The 14,858-nt window shown below is 40.7% G+C and overlaps 1 protein-coding gene across 2 annotated transcripts in view; it reads left to right on the top strand.

The window, feature by feature from the left end:
* Nucleotides 1-3,190: 3,190 nt before the first annotated feature.
* The window catches only part of inpp4b (inositol polyphosphate-4-phosphatase type II B), a 224,684-nt gene continuing 213,016 nt past the window's right edge, over nt 3,191-14,858 (top strand). The window contains exons 1-2 of one of the 2 annotated variants that reach the window (XM_047153914.2): nt 3,191-3,678; nt 11,607-11,672. In XM_047153914.2, the coding sequence (XP_047009870.1) occupies nt 3,630-3,678; nt 11,607-11,672 (115 nt within the window). In that variant the 5' untranslated portion in view covers nt 3,191-3,629. The remainder of the gene's footprint in view (nt 3,679-11,606; nt 11,673-14,858) is intronic. The other variant, XM_017463589.3, reaches the window with a different exon arrangement.

The raw sequence follows: 14,858 nt of genomic DNA, 5'->3' as shown, positions 1-14,858 counted from the left end.
TTTTGAATGTGTTTGGGGTTTTGATTGAGTTATTTTGGGGTTTGAGTGAGTTGTTTGGGGTTGTGAGTGAGAATATTTTGGGTTTGAGTGAGCAGGTTGGGGATTTTGAGTGAGTATATTTGGAGTTTGAATGTGTTTGGGGTTTGAGTAAGCTGTTTTGGAGTTTGAGTGAGTTGTTTGGTGTTTGAGTGAGTTGTTTGGGGTTTTGAGTGAGAATATTTGGGGTCTGAGTGAGTTGCCTGGTGTTTGAGTGAGTTGTTTGGTGTTTGAGTGAGTTGTTTGGGGATTTTGAATGAGTTGTTTGGGGGTTGAGTGAGTTTTTTGGGGTTTTTAGTGAGTTGTGTGGGGTTTGAGTGAGTGGTTGGGGGTTGATTGGGTTGTTTGGGGTTTGAGTAAGTTGATTGGTGTTAGAATGAGTTGATTGGTGTTTGAATGAGTTGTTTTGGGTTTGAGTGAGTTGTTTGATGTTTGAGTGAGTTGACTGGTGTTTGAGTGAGTTGTTTGGTGTTTGAGTGAGTTGTTTGGGATTTTGAGTGAGAATATTTGGTGTTTGAGTGAGTTGTTTGGTGTTTGAGTGAGTTGTTTGGTGTTTGAGTGAGTTGTTTTGGGATTTTGAATGAGTTGTTTTGGGCTTGAGTGAGTTGTGTGGGGTTTGAGTGAGTGGTTGGGGGTTGATTGGGTTGTTTGGGGTTTGAGTGAGTTGATTGGTGTTTGAATGAGCTGATTGGTGTTTGAGTGAGTTGTTTTGGGTTTGAGTGAGTTGTTTGGTGTTTGAGTGAGTTGACTGGTGTTTGAGTGATTGCTTTGGGGATTTTGAGTGAGTTGTTTGGGGTTTTGAGTGAGAATATTTGGGGTTTGAGTGAGTTGTTTGGTGTTTGAGTGAGTTGTTTGGGGATTTTGAGTGAGTTGTTTGTTGTTTGAGTGAGCAGTTTGGGGATTTTGAGGGACTGGTTGGGGTTTGAGTGAGTTGTTTGGTGTTTGAGTGAGCAGTTTTTGGGTTTTGAGTGAGCAGTTTGGGGGGTTTGAGTGCGCAGGTTGGGGGTTTTGAGTGAGCAGTTTGGGGATTTTGAGGGAGTTGTTTGGGGTTTGAGTAAGCAGTTTGGGGGGTTTGTGTGAGCAGTTTGGGGGGTTTGAGTGTGTTGTTTGGGGTTTGAGTGAGCAGGTTGGGGGTTTTGAGTGAGTAAATTTGGGGTTTGAATGTGTTTCGGGTTTGAGTAAGCTATTTTGTAGTTTGAGTGAGTTATTTTGCTGTTGTCAGTGTTTTCCCCCTAGGGGTTTGTTAGAGGTTGTTTCAAAACATTAACTCAAAAATTATTTATAGCAGTCATTACTCTGTCATGACTCAAATAGTAGTGAGACAAATTTGCTTCACAGAGTTGTATCACAATATTTCAGTTTAATATTCATTATGTGCTCTAGCTCTTCTTACACACGAGGCGGCAGCACCAGAGGTACTAACATACAGATCGTGAAATTTGCGAGTGGGCTCTTAACTGCCTTGAAGCATGCTTACATAATAGTCCAAAATGTTAAGCTAATGAGAAGGAAGCGTTATTGCACATTGCAATGCATTTCTTGAACTTGTCGCACATGAACTTCGGAAAAGAATACCAAAATGATCCGGAATGCACTAGTGCCCAACATTTTCACACTGCAGAATCCACACCAGATCAGTAGTCTTCCCATCTGAAGGGTAGTGACCGCCCATCACTATATATATATATATATATATATATATATATATATATATATATATATATATATATATATATATATATGCACCCCTATGTGCTGCACTTGAAGTCTCACTCGCATCTAAATATGATTCATAGGCCATCTCACACCTCAAAATCTTCTGGCTAGTAAATAGAAATGCGGAAAATGCTTCATCGCAATTAACTAATCCTGTTTCTCATTACAGCAGCTGGTATCCAATAAAATGCGATTAAACAAGGAATGCATTCATCAAAAAAACATTTATTATAATCAGTATAATACGTGTTATTGCCTAATAGGGCATATGCCATATTCATTTCTGTTAGACCTCTTTTTCTTATAGAAACATCCTATTCTAATTTCATAGCCTATAGCTTAGAACAATAGCCTACTTATAAATGGTTAGTGATGATGTTTTAACGCATTAATACATCTGGAGAAAAAGATCAACAATTCAATTATTAAATGGCCAAATCACTTAACTTGATGACATTGGCAGAGTTTTTTGATGATGGCGTGTAAAATGCAGATTTATGGATAGCCAAGCACTTTTAAGTCACATACAGTACAGAGTCATTACACTGTTTGACTTCAGGCATCATGATGTTTTTCTTTGCCATAGAAATATCCATGATGGCTTTTCAAGATTTAAAAAAAAATATATATATATATATATTTTTCTTCATTTAGCATAGTCATATTAGACTGCTTTGATATCTATCTGCCTGGTCAAAAAGGTGAGCTTTAAAAAAGTTGCTTTTCAAAGCTAGAGTGCTAGAGAAAATCCAGACACTGTCCAGATTTCATACTGTCACTCAAGCATGCATGTGTTTGTGTTTGATTTAGCTAGCTTTTCTTAATGATTTTAACCCATGTATGAAATGAAAATGCTTGAAATGAAAAGTCATTTTACTCGTATGATGAAGACTTTACAGAACAGCAGGACAAAGCAGCTGATTCTTTTTCCTTCAAGATCCACGTCAAGGTTTCCGAACTGAATAGAGGGAAAGATGAAGTTCGAATGAGATGAATCTGCTTTCTCTAATGTTTCGCATTCAGTGAGAAAATGATCACACACACACACACACACACACACACACACACACACACACACACACACACACACACACAGAGCTCTTTCTTTCCGTCTCCAGTGTTCCCTATCGAAGGCTAGTGGAAGGGAGTTGTATTGCCGTATCTCTTAGCTTGTTTTAGATTCTTCTTCCTTTCTCTACCGTTTTGTTCCCAGCGCTCCAAGTTCATGCTGCTTCTTTCTTTCTCCACTCTTTTGCACTGTATTTGTCTGTCTTTTATTTATTTTTTTCTTCCTCTGTCTTTGCTTTCACTCTGTGCTGCATTTTCTCAATCAGCTTTCCCAGCTCACCTGCTGTGGTGAAGATTGTCTAGAGAGATTTCAGGCTTTCACTAATTATTTCCTTTTTTCTTGTAAAGAGGAATAGAGAGCAAATAGAGAAAGAAGAGAGGGGAGGAGAAGGAGAGAGAGAGAGAGCAGACTGAGGGGTAGAGCGAGCGAGAGAGAGAGAGAGAGAGAGAGAGAGAGAGAGAGCACACGCAGAAAGAGGGAAGGTAGAGAGCGGTTGAGCCGGTGCACTGTACACTGGCTGTCTCACTGACAGGACAGAGATTGATGGATAGAGCTGTGCAGCGTACATAACACCAATTCTCCTCTACCTCCTCTCCTTCTTCTCTTCCTCTTTCTCCCCTCCATTGTCCCTGTTCTTCCCTTTGCTCCAGGACCCCTCCCTGAGTGCATCCATCTTCCTCCACATCGCTCCATGCTGGCAGAGGGGATTCTTTAAGTCAAGCTCTTTAGTCTGGGCACTGTTTCTTCAGTGCGCTGGGAATTCTGGACACCACTGTCACAAGGAATTGGATTCATAGGGAATTGTGGGATGGCAGCAATTGAGGCAGACAGTCTGGCAAGAGGAGCCACAGCAGCTGGTGAGTCACCTACTGGCTTATCTTCCTATTTTACTGAATGTCCTTGCTTTATTCTCTGTGTGTCTTTCTCCCTCTCTCTCTCTCTCTCTCTCTCTCTCTCTCTCTCTCTCTCTCTCTCTCTCCCTCTCACACACCGACACCCACGTTATTGAAGCGTCTCGCTCTCTGCACCTCTTTCTCTTTCCCTCACACAGCACTTGTTCTCCCTTGCATCTCTCGTACATGTTTGAATGCTATGTCTTGCCTTGTTTACTTTGTGTCAGCAAAGTCTGGTCAGTCGAGAGAGGAATGAGTATACGCAGAATGCTAGAGAAATTTTAAGGTTAAGTGAGTGACACTGTCACTGTCCGAGGCTGCGTAGGTCTAGTCCTGCCCAGGGCATACGATACAGTTTCCACGCATCAGAGTCTCAAGCAAACTAACAGTGCCTCTGAGTAACTATTCAGTATTATAAATATTTATGAGTCTCCTTTTTTAGCTCTTGCATGTTAAATTTTATGTACAATTTATTCAATAAAGAAATTCTAAAATATGAATATATCCCTCTGTTTATCATGGTCTCATTTCTCTTATTTGTGCTTCCTGCTCACGTTGTTTATCATTAAGAAGTGCCTCCTAACTCAACTCCCTCCTCAGGGAAGGACACGATTGTTGCCTCCCAAAGTGTTCCAGTCTGACAGCTAGTTCAAGCAAGACTGAAGTGTTAATGATAACCACTTCCATGCGCTTTTGCACGATTTGCCATCCGCAAAGTCAGAACAGAAGAGTCGCTGACAGCCACACATTTCCCAGCTGCATTTGTTTAGCGCTCCTTGTTGACAGAGCAGAGACACAAGGCAGCTGACAGTAATCTATTTGCCCTGGCAGCATGAGCTCAGGTGACCTAGAAACATGTCTCTAGAACAAACATCACTCACCTGACCAGGGTCAACTGGAAAATTAGTATCACTTACATGCAGCACCTTCAGGAGCATCTTCGCTCAGGGGTGTCTCTTTATCTCAAGCACAAACTGAACTCTGTTAACTGATTATGAAAAATCTGTGCGCGTTTAAGTGCTCCCTAAAGCGTGCGTTTGAATGTATCTTTCTTTAAGACTAACTGCAAAAAAAAATTAAAAAACCCCAAAAAACTCCTTGTTCGATTTTATTCAATGCCAGGTACAGCGAGTCGCTGTGTTGTTAACAGCCACTTTAAGTAATGGGACACGGTGTCACCTGGAAACGTGTTGTTATTGAATCAAGGCTCAGATCGCTCTTGGAGGTGTTAAGACAAATCGTGATGCTCCGAGAGACGGAACGAGAAAAGAGGAGAAAGACAAGAGACGACGTTATCTTTTGTTCTCGAGTCCTTCAGAAGTAAATGGATTTCATAAACGAAATGAAATTGGAAAGAATAAATATGAAAAATCCTTGTGGAGTCTGTCTGCCTTAATGGAATCTGTATTCATGAAGAGGATGATGAACTGATGTCTGCACATATGCAGGAAAGGTCTTTTTTTTCAGTTGGACTGAAGGAGAGCAACCAGGCTGCAGGCAAAAAAATAAAAAAAAGTATAATCCATTCATCCTCATGGGATTTTTAAAAAAAATCTGAGTATACTACAACATATGGTACAACTATTTTTTTTTTTTTTTTTTTTTTTGTGTATAACAGAGTACCTTAGTAAAAGAGTCCGTATTGTTATGTATAACAAATATAAGACCTCAGTAGTCAAGTCAGCACAAAGCGATTGATGCTAACTATTGAGAATATAATTTGTATATCTTACATCAGAAAATATAAGGGGAGAAATGATCTCAATTCTATGTGAATAGTATAGAGATTTCAATGTTATATGAGGTCAAGCAATGACTTGCCTCCATTTAAAATACTGCCTCTTTAAATATTAAGCATCAACTTAGTGCATTTAAAAAATAAAATAAAATAAACAGAGGATTTAGCTGACATGCTTATCCAGGGCAATGTACAGAAGTGCGTTGTAGTCTCCATCAAAAACATGCTAGTACAAATAGGTCAGGATCTAAGAATACCACCAGGCTACAACCTTGGTAGAGCGGAGATTTTTACTGCTCATTTAAGTGCTTGGTGGAGAGGTGGCTGGCTCTTCAGTCTTCATTTGAGGACAGACAGTGAGTCAGCTGTTCAGACAGCTAGGGGATGTTTATTCCACCAGCTGGGTGCCAGTTCAGAGAAGAGTCTTGATGCAGGACTTTCTTGCATCTTGAGTGATGGTGGGTCAAGTTGAGCCGTGCTAAAGAGCTTGAAGGAAACGTTGTGCAGAGCAGGGTTGGATAAGTTTTGGCTTTCTTGGTAGTTGACACAGATTTGGGGATCTTGCTGTGCTTAGGTACTGAGTCGCCACTGAGTTTTTATCAGTTACACCTTTCATGTACAGTGCTGTGAAAAATGATTTGCTCCCATCCTGATTTCTTCTGTTTTTGTGTACATCTCATACTAAATTGTTTCAGAAATTAAAACTGAATCTAAGATAAAACGAAGGCAAGCTGAGTAAACACAAAATATAGTTTTTAAATGATAATGTTATTTATTGAAGCAAAAAAGTTATCCAATACCAACTGGGCCTCTGTGAAAATTTATTTGACCCTGTAGGTTCTAATTTCCCAAATCGATTAAATTGCTTTCACAATGGGGTTCAGCTGGACTAGACACAACCAGGCCTGATTACTGCAAACACTGTTCAATAAATTCAACACCTTAATAGAACTTTTTCAACAGCATGAAGTTGGTTAAAAGGTCTTACCCAGTAACACACTATGCCAAAGTTGAAAGAAATTCCAGAAATAATGAGGAAGAAGGTGATTGAAATACATCAGTCTGGGAAGGGTTACAAAGCTATTTCAAAGGCTCTGGGACTCCAAATAACCACAGTGAGAGCCGTTATCTCCAAATGGAAAAACCCAGCAACTACTCATCTAGCAAGTCACAAAAGACCCACGGACAAGATCAAAGGACGTACAGGCCTCTCTTGCATCAATAAAGGTCACTGTTCATGTCTCCACTATCAGAAAGACATGGGGCAAAAATTGCATCCACGGAAGAGTAGCAAGGTGAAAACAACTGCTAACCGAGAATTACATTAAGGCTCATCTGAATTTTGCCAAAACACACCTTGATGATCCTCAAACCTTTTGGGAGAATGTTCTGTGGATTGATGAGTTGAAAGTGTAACTGTTTGGAAGACAGAGGTCCTGTTACATCTGGCACAAATCAAACACTGAATTCCACAAAAAGAACATCATACCTACAGTCAAGCATGGTGGTGGAAGTGTGATGGTGTGGGGATGCTTTGCTGCTTCAGGACCTGGGCAACTTGCAATAATTGTGGGAAACATGAATTCTGCTCTCTAGCAGAAAATCCTAAAGATGAATGTCTGGTTTTCATCCCGTAAGTTGAAACTCAAGTGCAACTGGATTATGCAGCAAGACAGTGATCCAAAGCATATGAGTAAGTCATAGTCCTAGAAGTAAGAGAAAGACTGATCTCCAGTTATCAGAAGCATTTAGTTGCAGTTATTGCCACTAAAGGTGGCATAATCAGAGTTTAATGGGGCAGTTTTTCACATTGGTGATGGGTGTTGGATAACTTTTTTTTCTTCAATAAAAACTATAAATAAAAACTGTATTGTGTGTTTACTCAGGCTGCATTTTTTTTTAACAAAAAACTGTAACTGACAGGTGTTTCTTGATACACAGGAGTGTTCTGTTAGATTGATTGTTTAAACAGTAAATACTGTAGCTGTGAATGTCTACTCTTGATTTTAGCCTTCAGTTTCACCCATGAAGACTGCATTTGTTGTTAAAAAGGATAAGCCAACATGAAGCTCAGAGAGATGTCTACGGGAGAAAAACAAGCCATGTTAAACTGAGAAAAGAGGAAAAATCAAATAGGGGCATTTCAGAAACACTGGGCAGAGCCAATATAACAATCTGGAATGTCCTGAAAAAAAAAAGAGAAACAACTAGTGCACTGAACAAAAGACACCTAATGGTTTTACCAAGGAAAACAGCAGCAGCTGATGATAGAAACATTGTGAGAACTGTGAGGGGGGAAAAAATCACTAACACCACCAACAACCACCACAGGGCAGGAGTGAAAGTATCACAATCCACTGTTTGAAGAAGACTTTGAGAGCAGAAATATAGAGGCCATGCTACAAGGTGCAAACAACTCATCAGTGGTAAGAGTCGGAAAGCCAGATTGGAATTTGCAAAGAAATAAAGAGATCAGCCACAAACGTTCTGGAACCAAGATTAACCTCTACCAAAGTAATGGAAAGACCAAAGTGTGGAGAAAGAAAGGGTCTGCTCATGATCCAAAACATACAAGATCATCTGAGAAACATGGTGGAGGTAGTGTCATGGCTTAGGCTTGCATGATTGCTTCTGGAATGGGCTCACTAATCTTTATTGATGATGTAACTCATGATGGTAGCAGCAGAATGAATTCAGAATTTTACTGGGAACATTTTGTCTGACGATTTACAGAGACGTGCATCCGAATTAATCAGGAGGAACTTTATCCTGCACCAAAACACACTGACAACTCAACAAAGGACTTTATCGGGGGAAAAAGTAGAAGTTTTAGACTGGCCAAGTCAATCACCAGACCTTAACTAAATTGAGCAGCATTTCACCTCCTGAAGAGGAGACTGAAGGGAGACACGCCCTGAAACAAACAACAGCTGAACGAAGCTGCAGGTTAAAAACCTGTAAAAGCACCACAAAAGAAGAAACCAACAATTTGCTGATGTCAGTGAGTCGCAGGCTTGGTGCAGTTATTGCAAGCAAGGGATATGCAACCAGACATTAAGTGTTATTTACTTTAATTTACTTCAAGTCTTATCTGTTCCTACACTTTTGCTCACTTAAAAATTGGGTGGACTGACAGAATAGGTTCTATGTTTTATGTTGCTTAACACATCTACATATAAAAACCAGGAAACAAAAGCTGAAAAAGCTAATCTCTCATATCCGTATTTTGATCTCAAACCCAAATGTCTTTGGTGTAGACAGGGTAGCAGCTCTTTCTCACTTCTGTAACTTCTGATGTGGTACATGCAACACTGCCCCCTAGTGTCCTGTATGAAAGCAGGACACCTATTTGAGCATCTGTGCACAAAGTCTCGATGCAGTGCTTGCAAATACACGGCCGCAGAAGTGTAAATCTGCCCGCAGTGTGTGTTGCTCTGGTACGAGTGTAGCAACTCTTGATGGAAACACCTTAGTGTCAGTGCTGGGTTGAGAAACATTCCAACAGCCAAAACGTGTACAGCCAACAGCAGTCTTCTGATTAAACATCGACTTGATTGTAGGACAATTAACACATTATTCATGGGGAAAGATGATGAGCTATAGTCTCTAACCGTCTGCCTACAAGCTGGGACAATATGGTAGGCGTGTCTGATGCAATGGTCATTACATGTGCGTGCACACACAAATGAGAGAGGCAGTGTGTGAGGCAGCCAGCCAAAACCCAGCATGTTCGTTACATCATTATATTCATTACCACTGTTTTGCCCAGGGGAAGAGGAACATTAAGACACATCTGTCTTTCGCTCTATTAGTCTACCCATGTCTGTCTCTTTCAGCTTCATCTGCACCCATTTGCCAGCTGATAAATGGAGATAGAAACTACAGAATGGTATTCTGATGTGTAGGCATGAACCTGTGGTTGATTTTGAATGATCGATTAGCTTTTTTGCTAAGTAGCTGCTTTTTAACATGCTGGAGAATGAAGCCAAAAGGAAAGGGTTCTCTTGTACTCTTAAAGTGTTAAACGGTTCCTGCAAAGTGCTGGAGTAAGGCAGGATTTAACTTGGCTGTGGGTCTTTAATATGACAAGTTGAAGTCGGGTCAGTCTGTTAGAGGAAGATTCTCACTACCTCTGGCAGGTGCTGATCCAAAAAAAAACTGCACTCCCGGCACATACGAGAGTCTGAGTCAGCAGTGTGTGTGTGTGTGTGTGTGTGTGGCAGCACTTTATGAATGAATATGGGTTATAAACACAGCTGTGTTGGTGGTTGTTGGTGCTTGTTAATCACACCGGACTGCTAGTGAGGTCACTTTATGGACTTCTTAACAAAGTGGGTGCACCATAGTAAGTCAGGCACAGGTGGCCATGAGCCTGCCCTGTGGGAGTTATGATGGGTGAAATGATTGCGCATATGTCTTTGTTTGTGTGCACACCGTGCCAAGTAATTTGTCACAAAGCATCTCTGGCCCAAGATGCACTCCCAGGAGGATTGTCATTAGGAGCAGTGATGCATCATCACGGACTTTATCGCTCCCCTTACTGGCCGGTCTTGTTTTAGACACTGACCTGATTGGTTTGCAATCTACTGATAATCAACCACAATCAACATCTAATTAAGTCTACAATCAGTCTTTATCCCAAAGGAGCCATGCAATGCTCTTTTTTACTTGCATCATTAATGAGGCATGAATGTTTCATGGTCTTATGGCTGTACTCAACTATCTGTCGGCAACAACACATCAAGTGATCAAGTAGAGTGTCCATTTAGCTACAGTACCATAATCAGTGGAATGGTTTATGGATAAGCATAAACGGGGATGTGAGAATGGGTTAGGAACAGTGTCGGAACAAATAGGGACAGGGTTGGTGGTGATGGGGTGGGATCATGTAGAGACATGGTGGGGATAATGTTAGCGCAAATAAAGACAGGTTAGAGCATGCAGGCCTGAGTTGGCGCAAAGAGAATAGGAGTATGTGGGGACGATGTTGGTGCACGTAGAGATGATGGGGAACACAGGGACAGGGTGGGGACAATGTTGGAGCATGTGGGGCCAAGGTGAGAATGATGTTTGAGTAAATAAAGTCAAGGTGGTGATGGTGTTGTTGGAGTTAGGGGGAAGGTGTTGGGGCATGTGGGGACAGAGTGGGAAGTGCGAATGATGTTGGAGTAGACTTTGATTCATGTGCAGCTCTCTAATAACTATAAAGTTATAGGGTAAAGCACTGCAGCACTGCTGGACAAACGCTGTTAAGATGATGTGAAATTTCAGGAGGAAGTCTGTGTGATGAGGTTAACACAAGATACAAGCGCACTGAAGTCTCCCAAGTGTTGTGGAGAACTGAGATTCCAAGTGCTACCTCAGCTCTCGACTGAGCAATTCCACAAATATTTCCTGATAAGAAGCACAACAACCGCCACACACACTTGACTGCACTTCACGTACGTTTGTGCCTCCTCAGTGCCTCCAAGGGAACAGAATGTGACACTTGCAATCAGCTCTGTGCAATCAGCTAGATCTTTCATCATGCATTGTATTGTCAGGAGTTACACGGAGTGTGTATTCTGTCCCCAGACTCTGAGGAGAGATGCATTATTTGGACTATATGAGTGATATGATGAGCTTAGTGGATTAGCGGGACCCCTTCCAGTACGCACCCCCCCTCTGATTATGGCCCCTGAGCTTTGTGCCTTGGTGGGCCATGACTGGTAGCAGATGGTGCGGGCAGAGCTGGCCTCACTCAGGTGTCTGTCACGGAAGCCACTCATGGCGATGGATGTGCAAGTTCTGTCGTTCTGACACGTGCCGCCATTGGAGAAATGGATCGCAGTCAGTTTGCATAATCTGAAATGGCTGTCACCATCAATCATCCTAGGTTTGGAGGCTTTATGTCTGGCACTTTAAACAGACGACACGGATGGGCCAGCGTTTTCCTACTCTCCCGAGATGAGAACAGTCCACATTTTCTTTTCCAGTAGACTTAATACTGAAGTTAATTTCTAACATTATGTCAACTTTTCAAAACATTGGGCCCATAATAGTTAACTGAAATGTAAAAGTCACAATACACACATGTTATCCAGTGATGTTTTTTTAGGATGTATGTGTGGTAGAGAATTAAATAGCTCTCTTTCTCTCCTTCTCTTCCATCCAGTCTGTCCATCTCATCCTGGTTTAATCCTTAGTGTCCCAAGAATCCCACACCTGGAGTTTTGCCTAGGTAAGTAATACTGATCAGTTTTCTATTTTGCCCAGATATGGTAGGGAAGTGGAAAAAAAAAAAAAAGATTAATACATGTAAATTTGTTAGGCTGCATAGTGAATAATGAATTTGTTTGTCACTCGATTTGAGTCTAATTTGAAGAAATTAACAATGCGTGAATCAGTTACACAGCCCTGTGGAAATCAGCCATAACCTATTCTACAATGTCACAGGAAATAAGGCCATGACTAAAAATCCAGCATCCTTTTTCCATTGAGACCTTTATTTCCGACCGATCATCGCTTCAAAGCCAAAGGGCTTTCTGGAATCTGAATGCTTGGCAGCTCCTTTCCAGCATATAAATGTTTGATATTTTTCTTAGGTATTTTTGGAGAGTTTTAAGATCACAAGGACATCTCAGGTCTCAAACTTATGCCGAGCATGTGTGTGTGTGTGTGTGTTTGTGTGTTTATATATGTGTGTATTTTGTTCATAATTAAATCAAGGATTGTAGCAGAAAGGCTTCATATGCCCCAAGATGATTTGTTATGCACAGTTTCTCATTAAAAAGATGGTGCCACCTGGATTAAATGGGGGGAAAAAAAGAATTTCTCCAGTATTATTTGTAAAAGGCTAGGAAGGTGACGATGAAGATTAAATGAGACATATAGACAAGGCACTGCAGCACCAATGTGGTTTTACGGATGGACATACTGTCTGCCATGATTGATTCTTCATATCTTTAGTTTTAATTACTACCCCAATTCCAAAAATGTTGGGACGCTGTGTAAAATGTAAATAAAAACAGAATGCAAAGATTTGCAAATCTCATAAGCCCATATGTTATTCACAACAGAGCATAGAAAACATGAAATGTTTAAACTGAGTAAATATACCATTTTAAGGGGAAAAAAATAAGGTAATTTTGAATTTGATGGCCGTTAGACATTTCAAAAAAAGTTGGGACGGGGGCAACAAAAGGCTGGAAATGTAAGTGTTACTAAAAAGAAACAGATGGAGGTTAATTAGCAACAGGTCAGTAATGTGATTGGGTATAAAAAGAGGATCTTAGAGAGGCAGAGTCTTTAAGAAGTAAAGATGGGAAGAATCTCCCAATCTGCGAAAACTTGTGTCTACAATTTGTGGAACAATTTCAGAATAATGTTCCTCAACGTAAAATTGTGAAGACTATGAATATCTCATCATCTACAGTACATAATGTCATGAAAACATTCTGAAAATCTGGGGAAATCTCTGCGCAAAGGACAAGGGTGAAAATCAATACTGCATGCATGTGATGTTCAGGCCCCCAGGTGGCACTGCATTAAACACAGGCCTGATTCTGTAGTGGAAATCACTGCATGGGCTCAGAAACACCTCCAGAACTCATTGTCTGTGAACACAGTTCGCCGTGCCATCTACAAATACTGGTTAAAGCTCTATCATGCAAAGAAGAAGCCGTATGTGAACATCATCCAGAAACGGCGCCATCTTCTCTGGGCCAAAGCTCATTTAAAATGGACTGAGGCAAAGTGGAAAACTGTTCTGTGGTCAGATGAATCGAAATTTGAAATTCATATTGGAAACCATGGACGTTGCGTTCTCTAAACTAAAGAGGACTAAAGAGGAGAGGGACCATCCGGCTTTTTATCAGCGCTCAGTTCAAAAGCCTGCATCTCTGATGGTTTGATGGTGCATTAGTGCCTATGCAATGGGCAGCTTGCACATCTGGAAAGGCATCATCAATGCTGAAAGGTATAAACAGGTTTTAGAGCAACATCTGCTTCTATCCAGATTCCATCCCATCTTTACTTCTGAGAGACTCTGCATCTTTAAGATACTCTTTTTATACCCAATCACATTACTGACCTGTTGCCAATTAACCTAATTAGTTGCAAAATATTCCTCCAGCTGTTTCTTTTTACTAACACTTACTTTTCCAGTCTTTTCTTGCCCCCGTCCTGACTTTTTGAGACGTGTTCTGGCCATCAAATTCAAAATTACCTTCTTTTTTTTCTTCCTTAAAACAGTACACTTCCTCAGTTTAATCATTTGATATGTTTTCTATGTTCTATTCTGAATAACGTATGGGTTTGTGAGAATTACAAATCATTGCATTCTGTTTTTATTCACATTTTACACAGCGTCCCAACCTTTTTGGAATTTGGGTTGTATAAGAACCTGAGACATAGGCTATATATGATACACTCGCCAAGCCAGCAGATGGAACAGGACTGGTTGTATGTAATAAATCTCTCAGGACAGAGGCAGAGAGACAAGAGAGATAAGGAGACCGATAAAAAGATACAAAGACTGTGATAAGTGCTGCCTTCATTGAATTATTTTTACGTTCACGTCATATGCTTGCGTTTCTGTTCTAGTCCTGCCTCTGCCCCGTCCTGGCATTGATCTGTTATCTGATTATGCCCACCTGTTCCGAGTTCACTTCTTGATTAGTTTGTGTGTTTATTCCTTGCTATTTCTTTCTCAGTGTGAAGTCTTATCCTGCATTTCTGTTGTTTATCCTAGAGCCTGGTTCAGACATACTCCATGTGCAGTACGTATTGTGGTGCGGAAGCAGCATGCACCATTGTGCTTTCAAATTACATACGTTTGCAGTGCGCTATTGATCTGCAGAGGAACACATTCAGAAAAGGACGTGAAGGTGCAGGGTGACAAGACTTTGAATGAAGTTTAGAGCAACACAGTACAGTAATACAAGCGTTCATAGACATATTCATGTTTAAACACAATAAATATTAACAACGTGTTATTCCATTCATTACTTCCGTATAGAGTTATATATTACGTTGCTCGAGCAAGTGGCAAAACATTTAAACATGGCACTTCTCTTAAGTGAAAAGGTATTATCGCAAGCATTTTATATGAAAACTTACCCTCCACACAAACATCCGAGGAAACTGCCTCCCGGGTCTTTTCTTTTGCATTTAAATCTTTATAAAAGAAAATGAAAAAAAGTTGTCATACACAACTTTCTCTGTCATGTGATTGTCGCTTTCTGCTGAGATGAGAGTGTGTCCCCCCCTCCCCCACAGACAATATAACATGCTGTGTAGTGTATTTAACATTTACAAATATACTTTAGACATAATTTTGACCGCATTAGTTGTTTGTGCAACTCCTGCTAAGTGTTTTGGTTTTCTTTGCTTCATCCCGGGTTTAAAGTAATAAGGCGACTATGAA

The sequence above is a fragment of the Ictalurus punctatus genome, chromosome 3, assembly GCF_001660625.3.
Source record: "Ictalurus punctatus breed USDA103 chromosome 3, Coco_2.0, whole genome shotgun sequence".
Taxonomy (NCBI): Eukaryota; Metazoa; Chordata; class Actinopteri; order Siluriformes; family Ictaluridae; genus Ictalurus; species Ictalurus punctatus.
The sequence above is the reverse complement of the archived record's forward strand: the minus strand, read 5'-3'. Positions and strand labels throughout refer to the sequence as shown.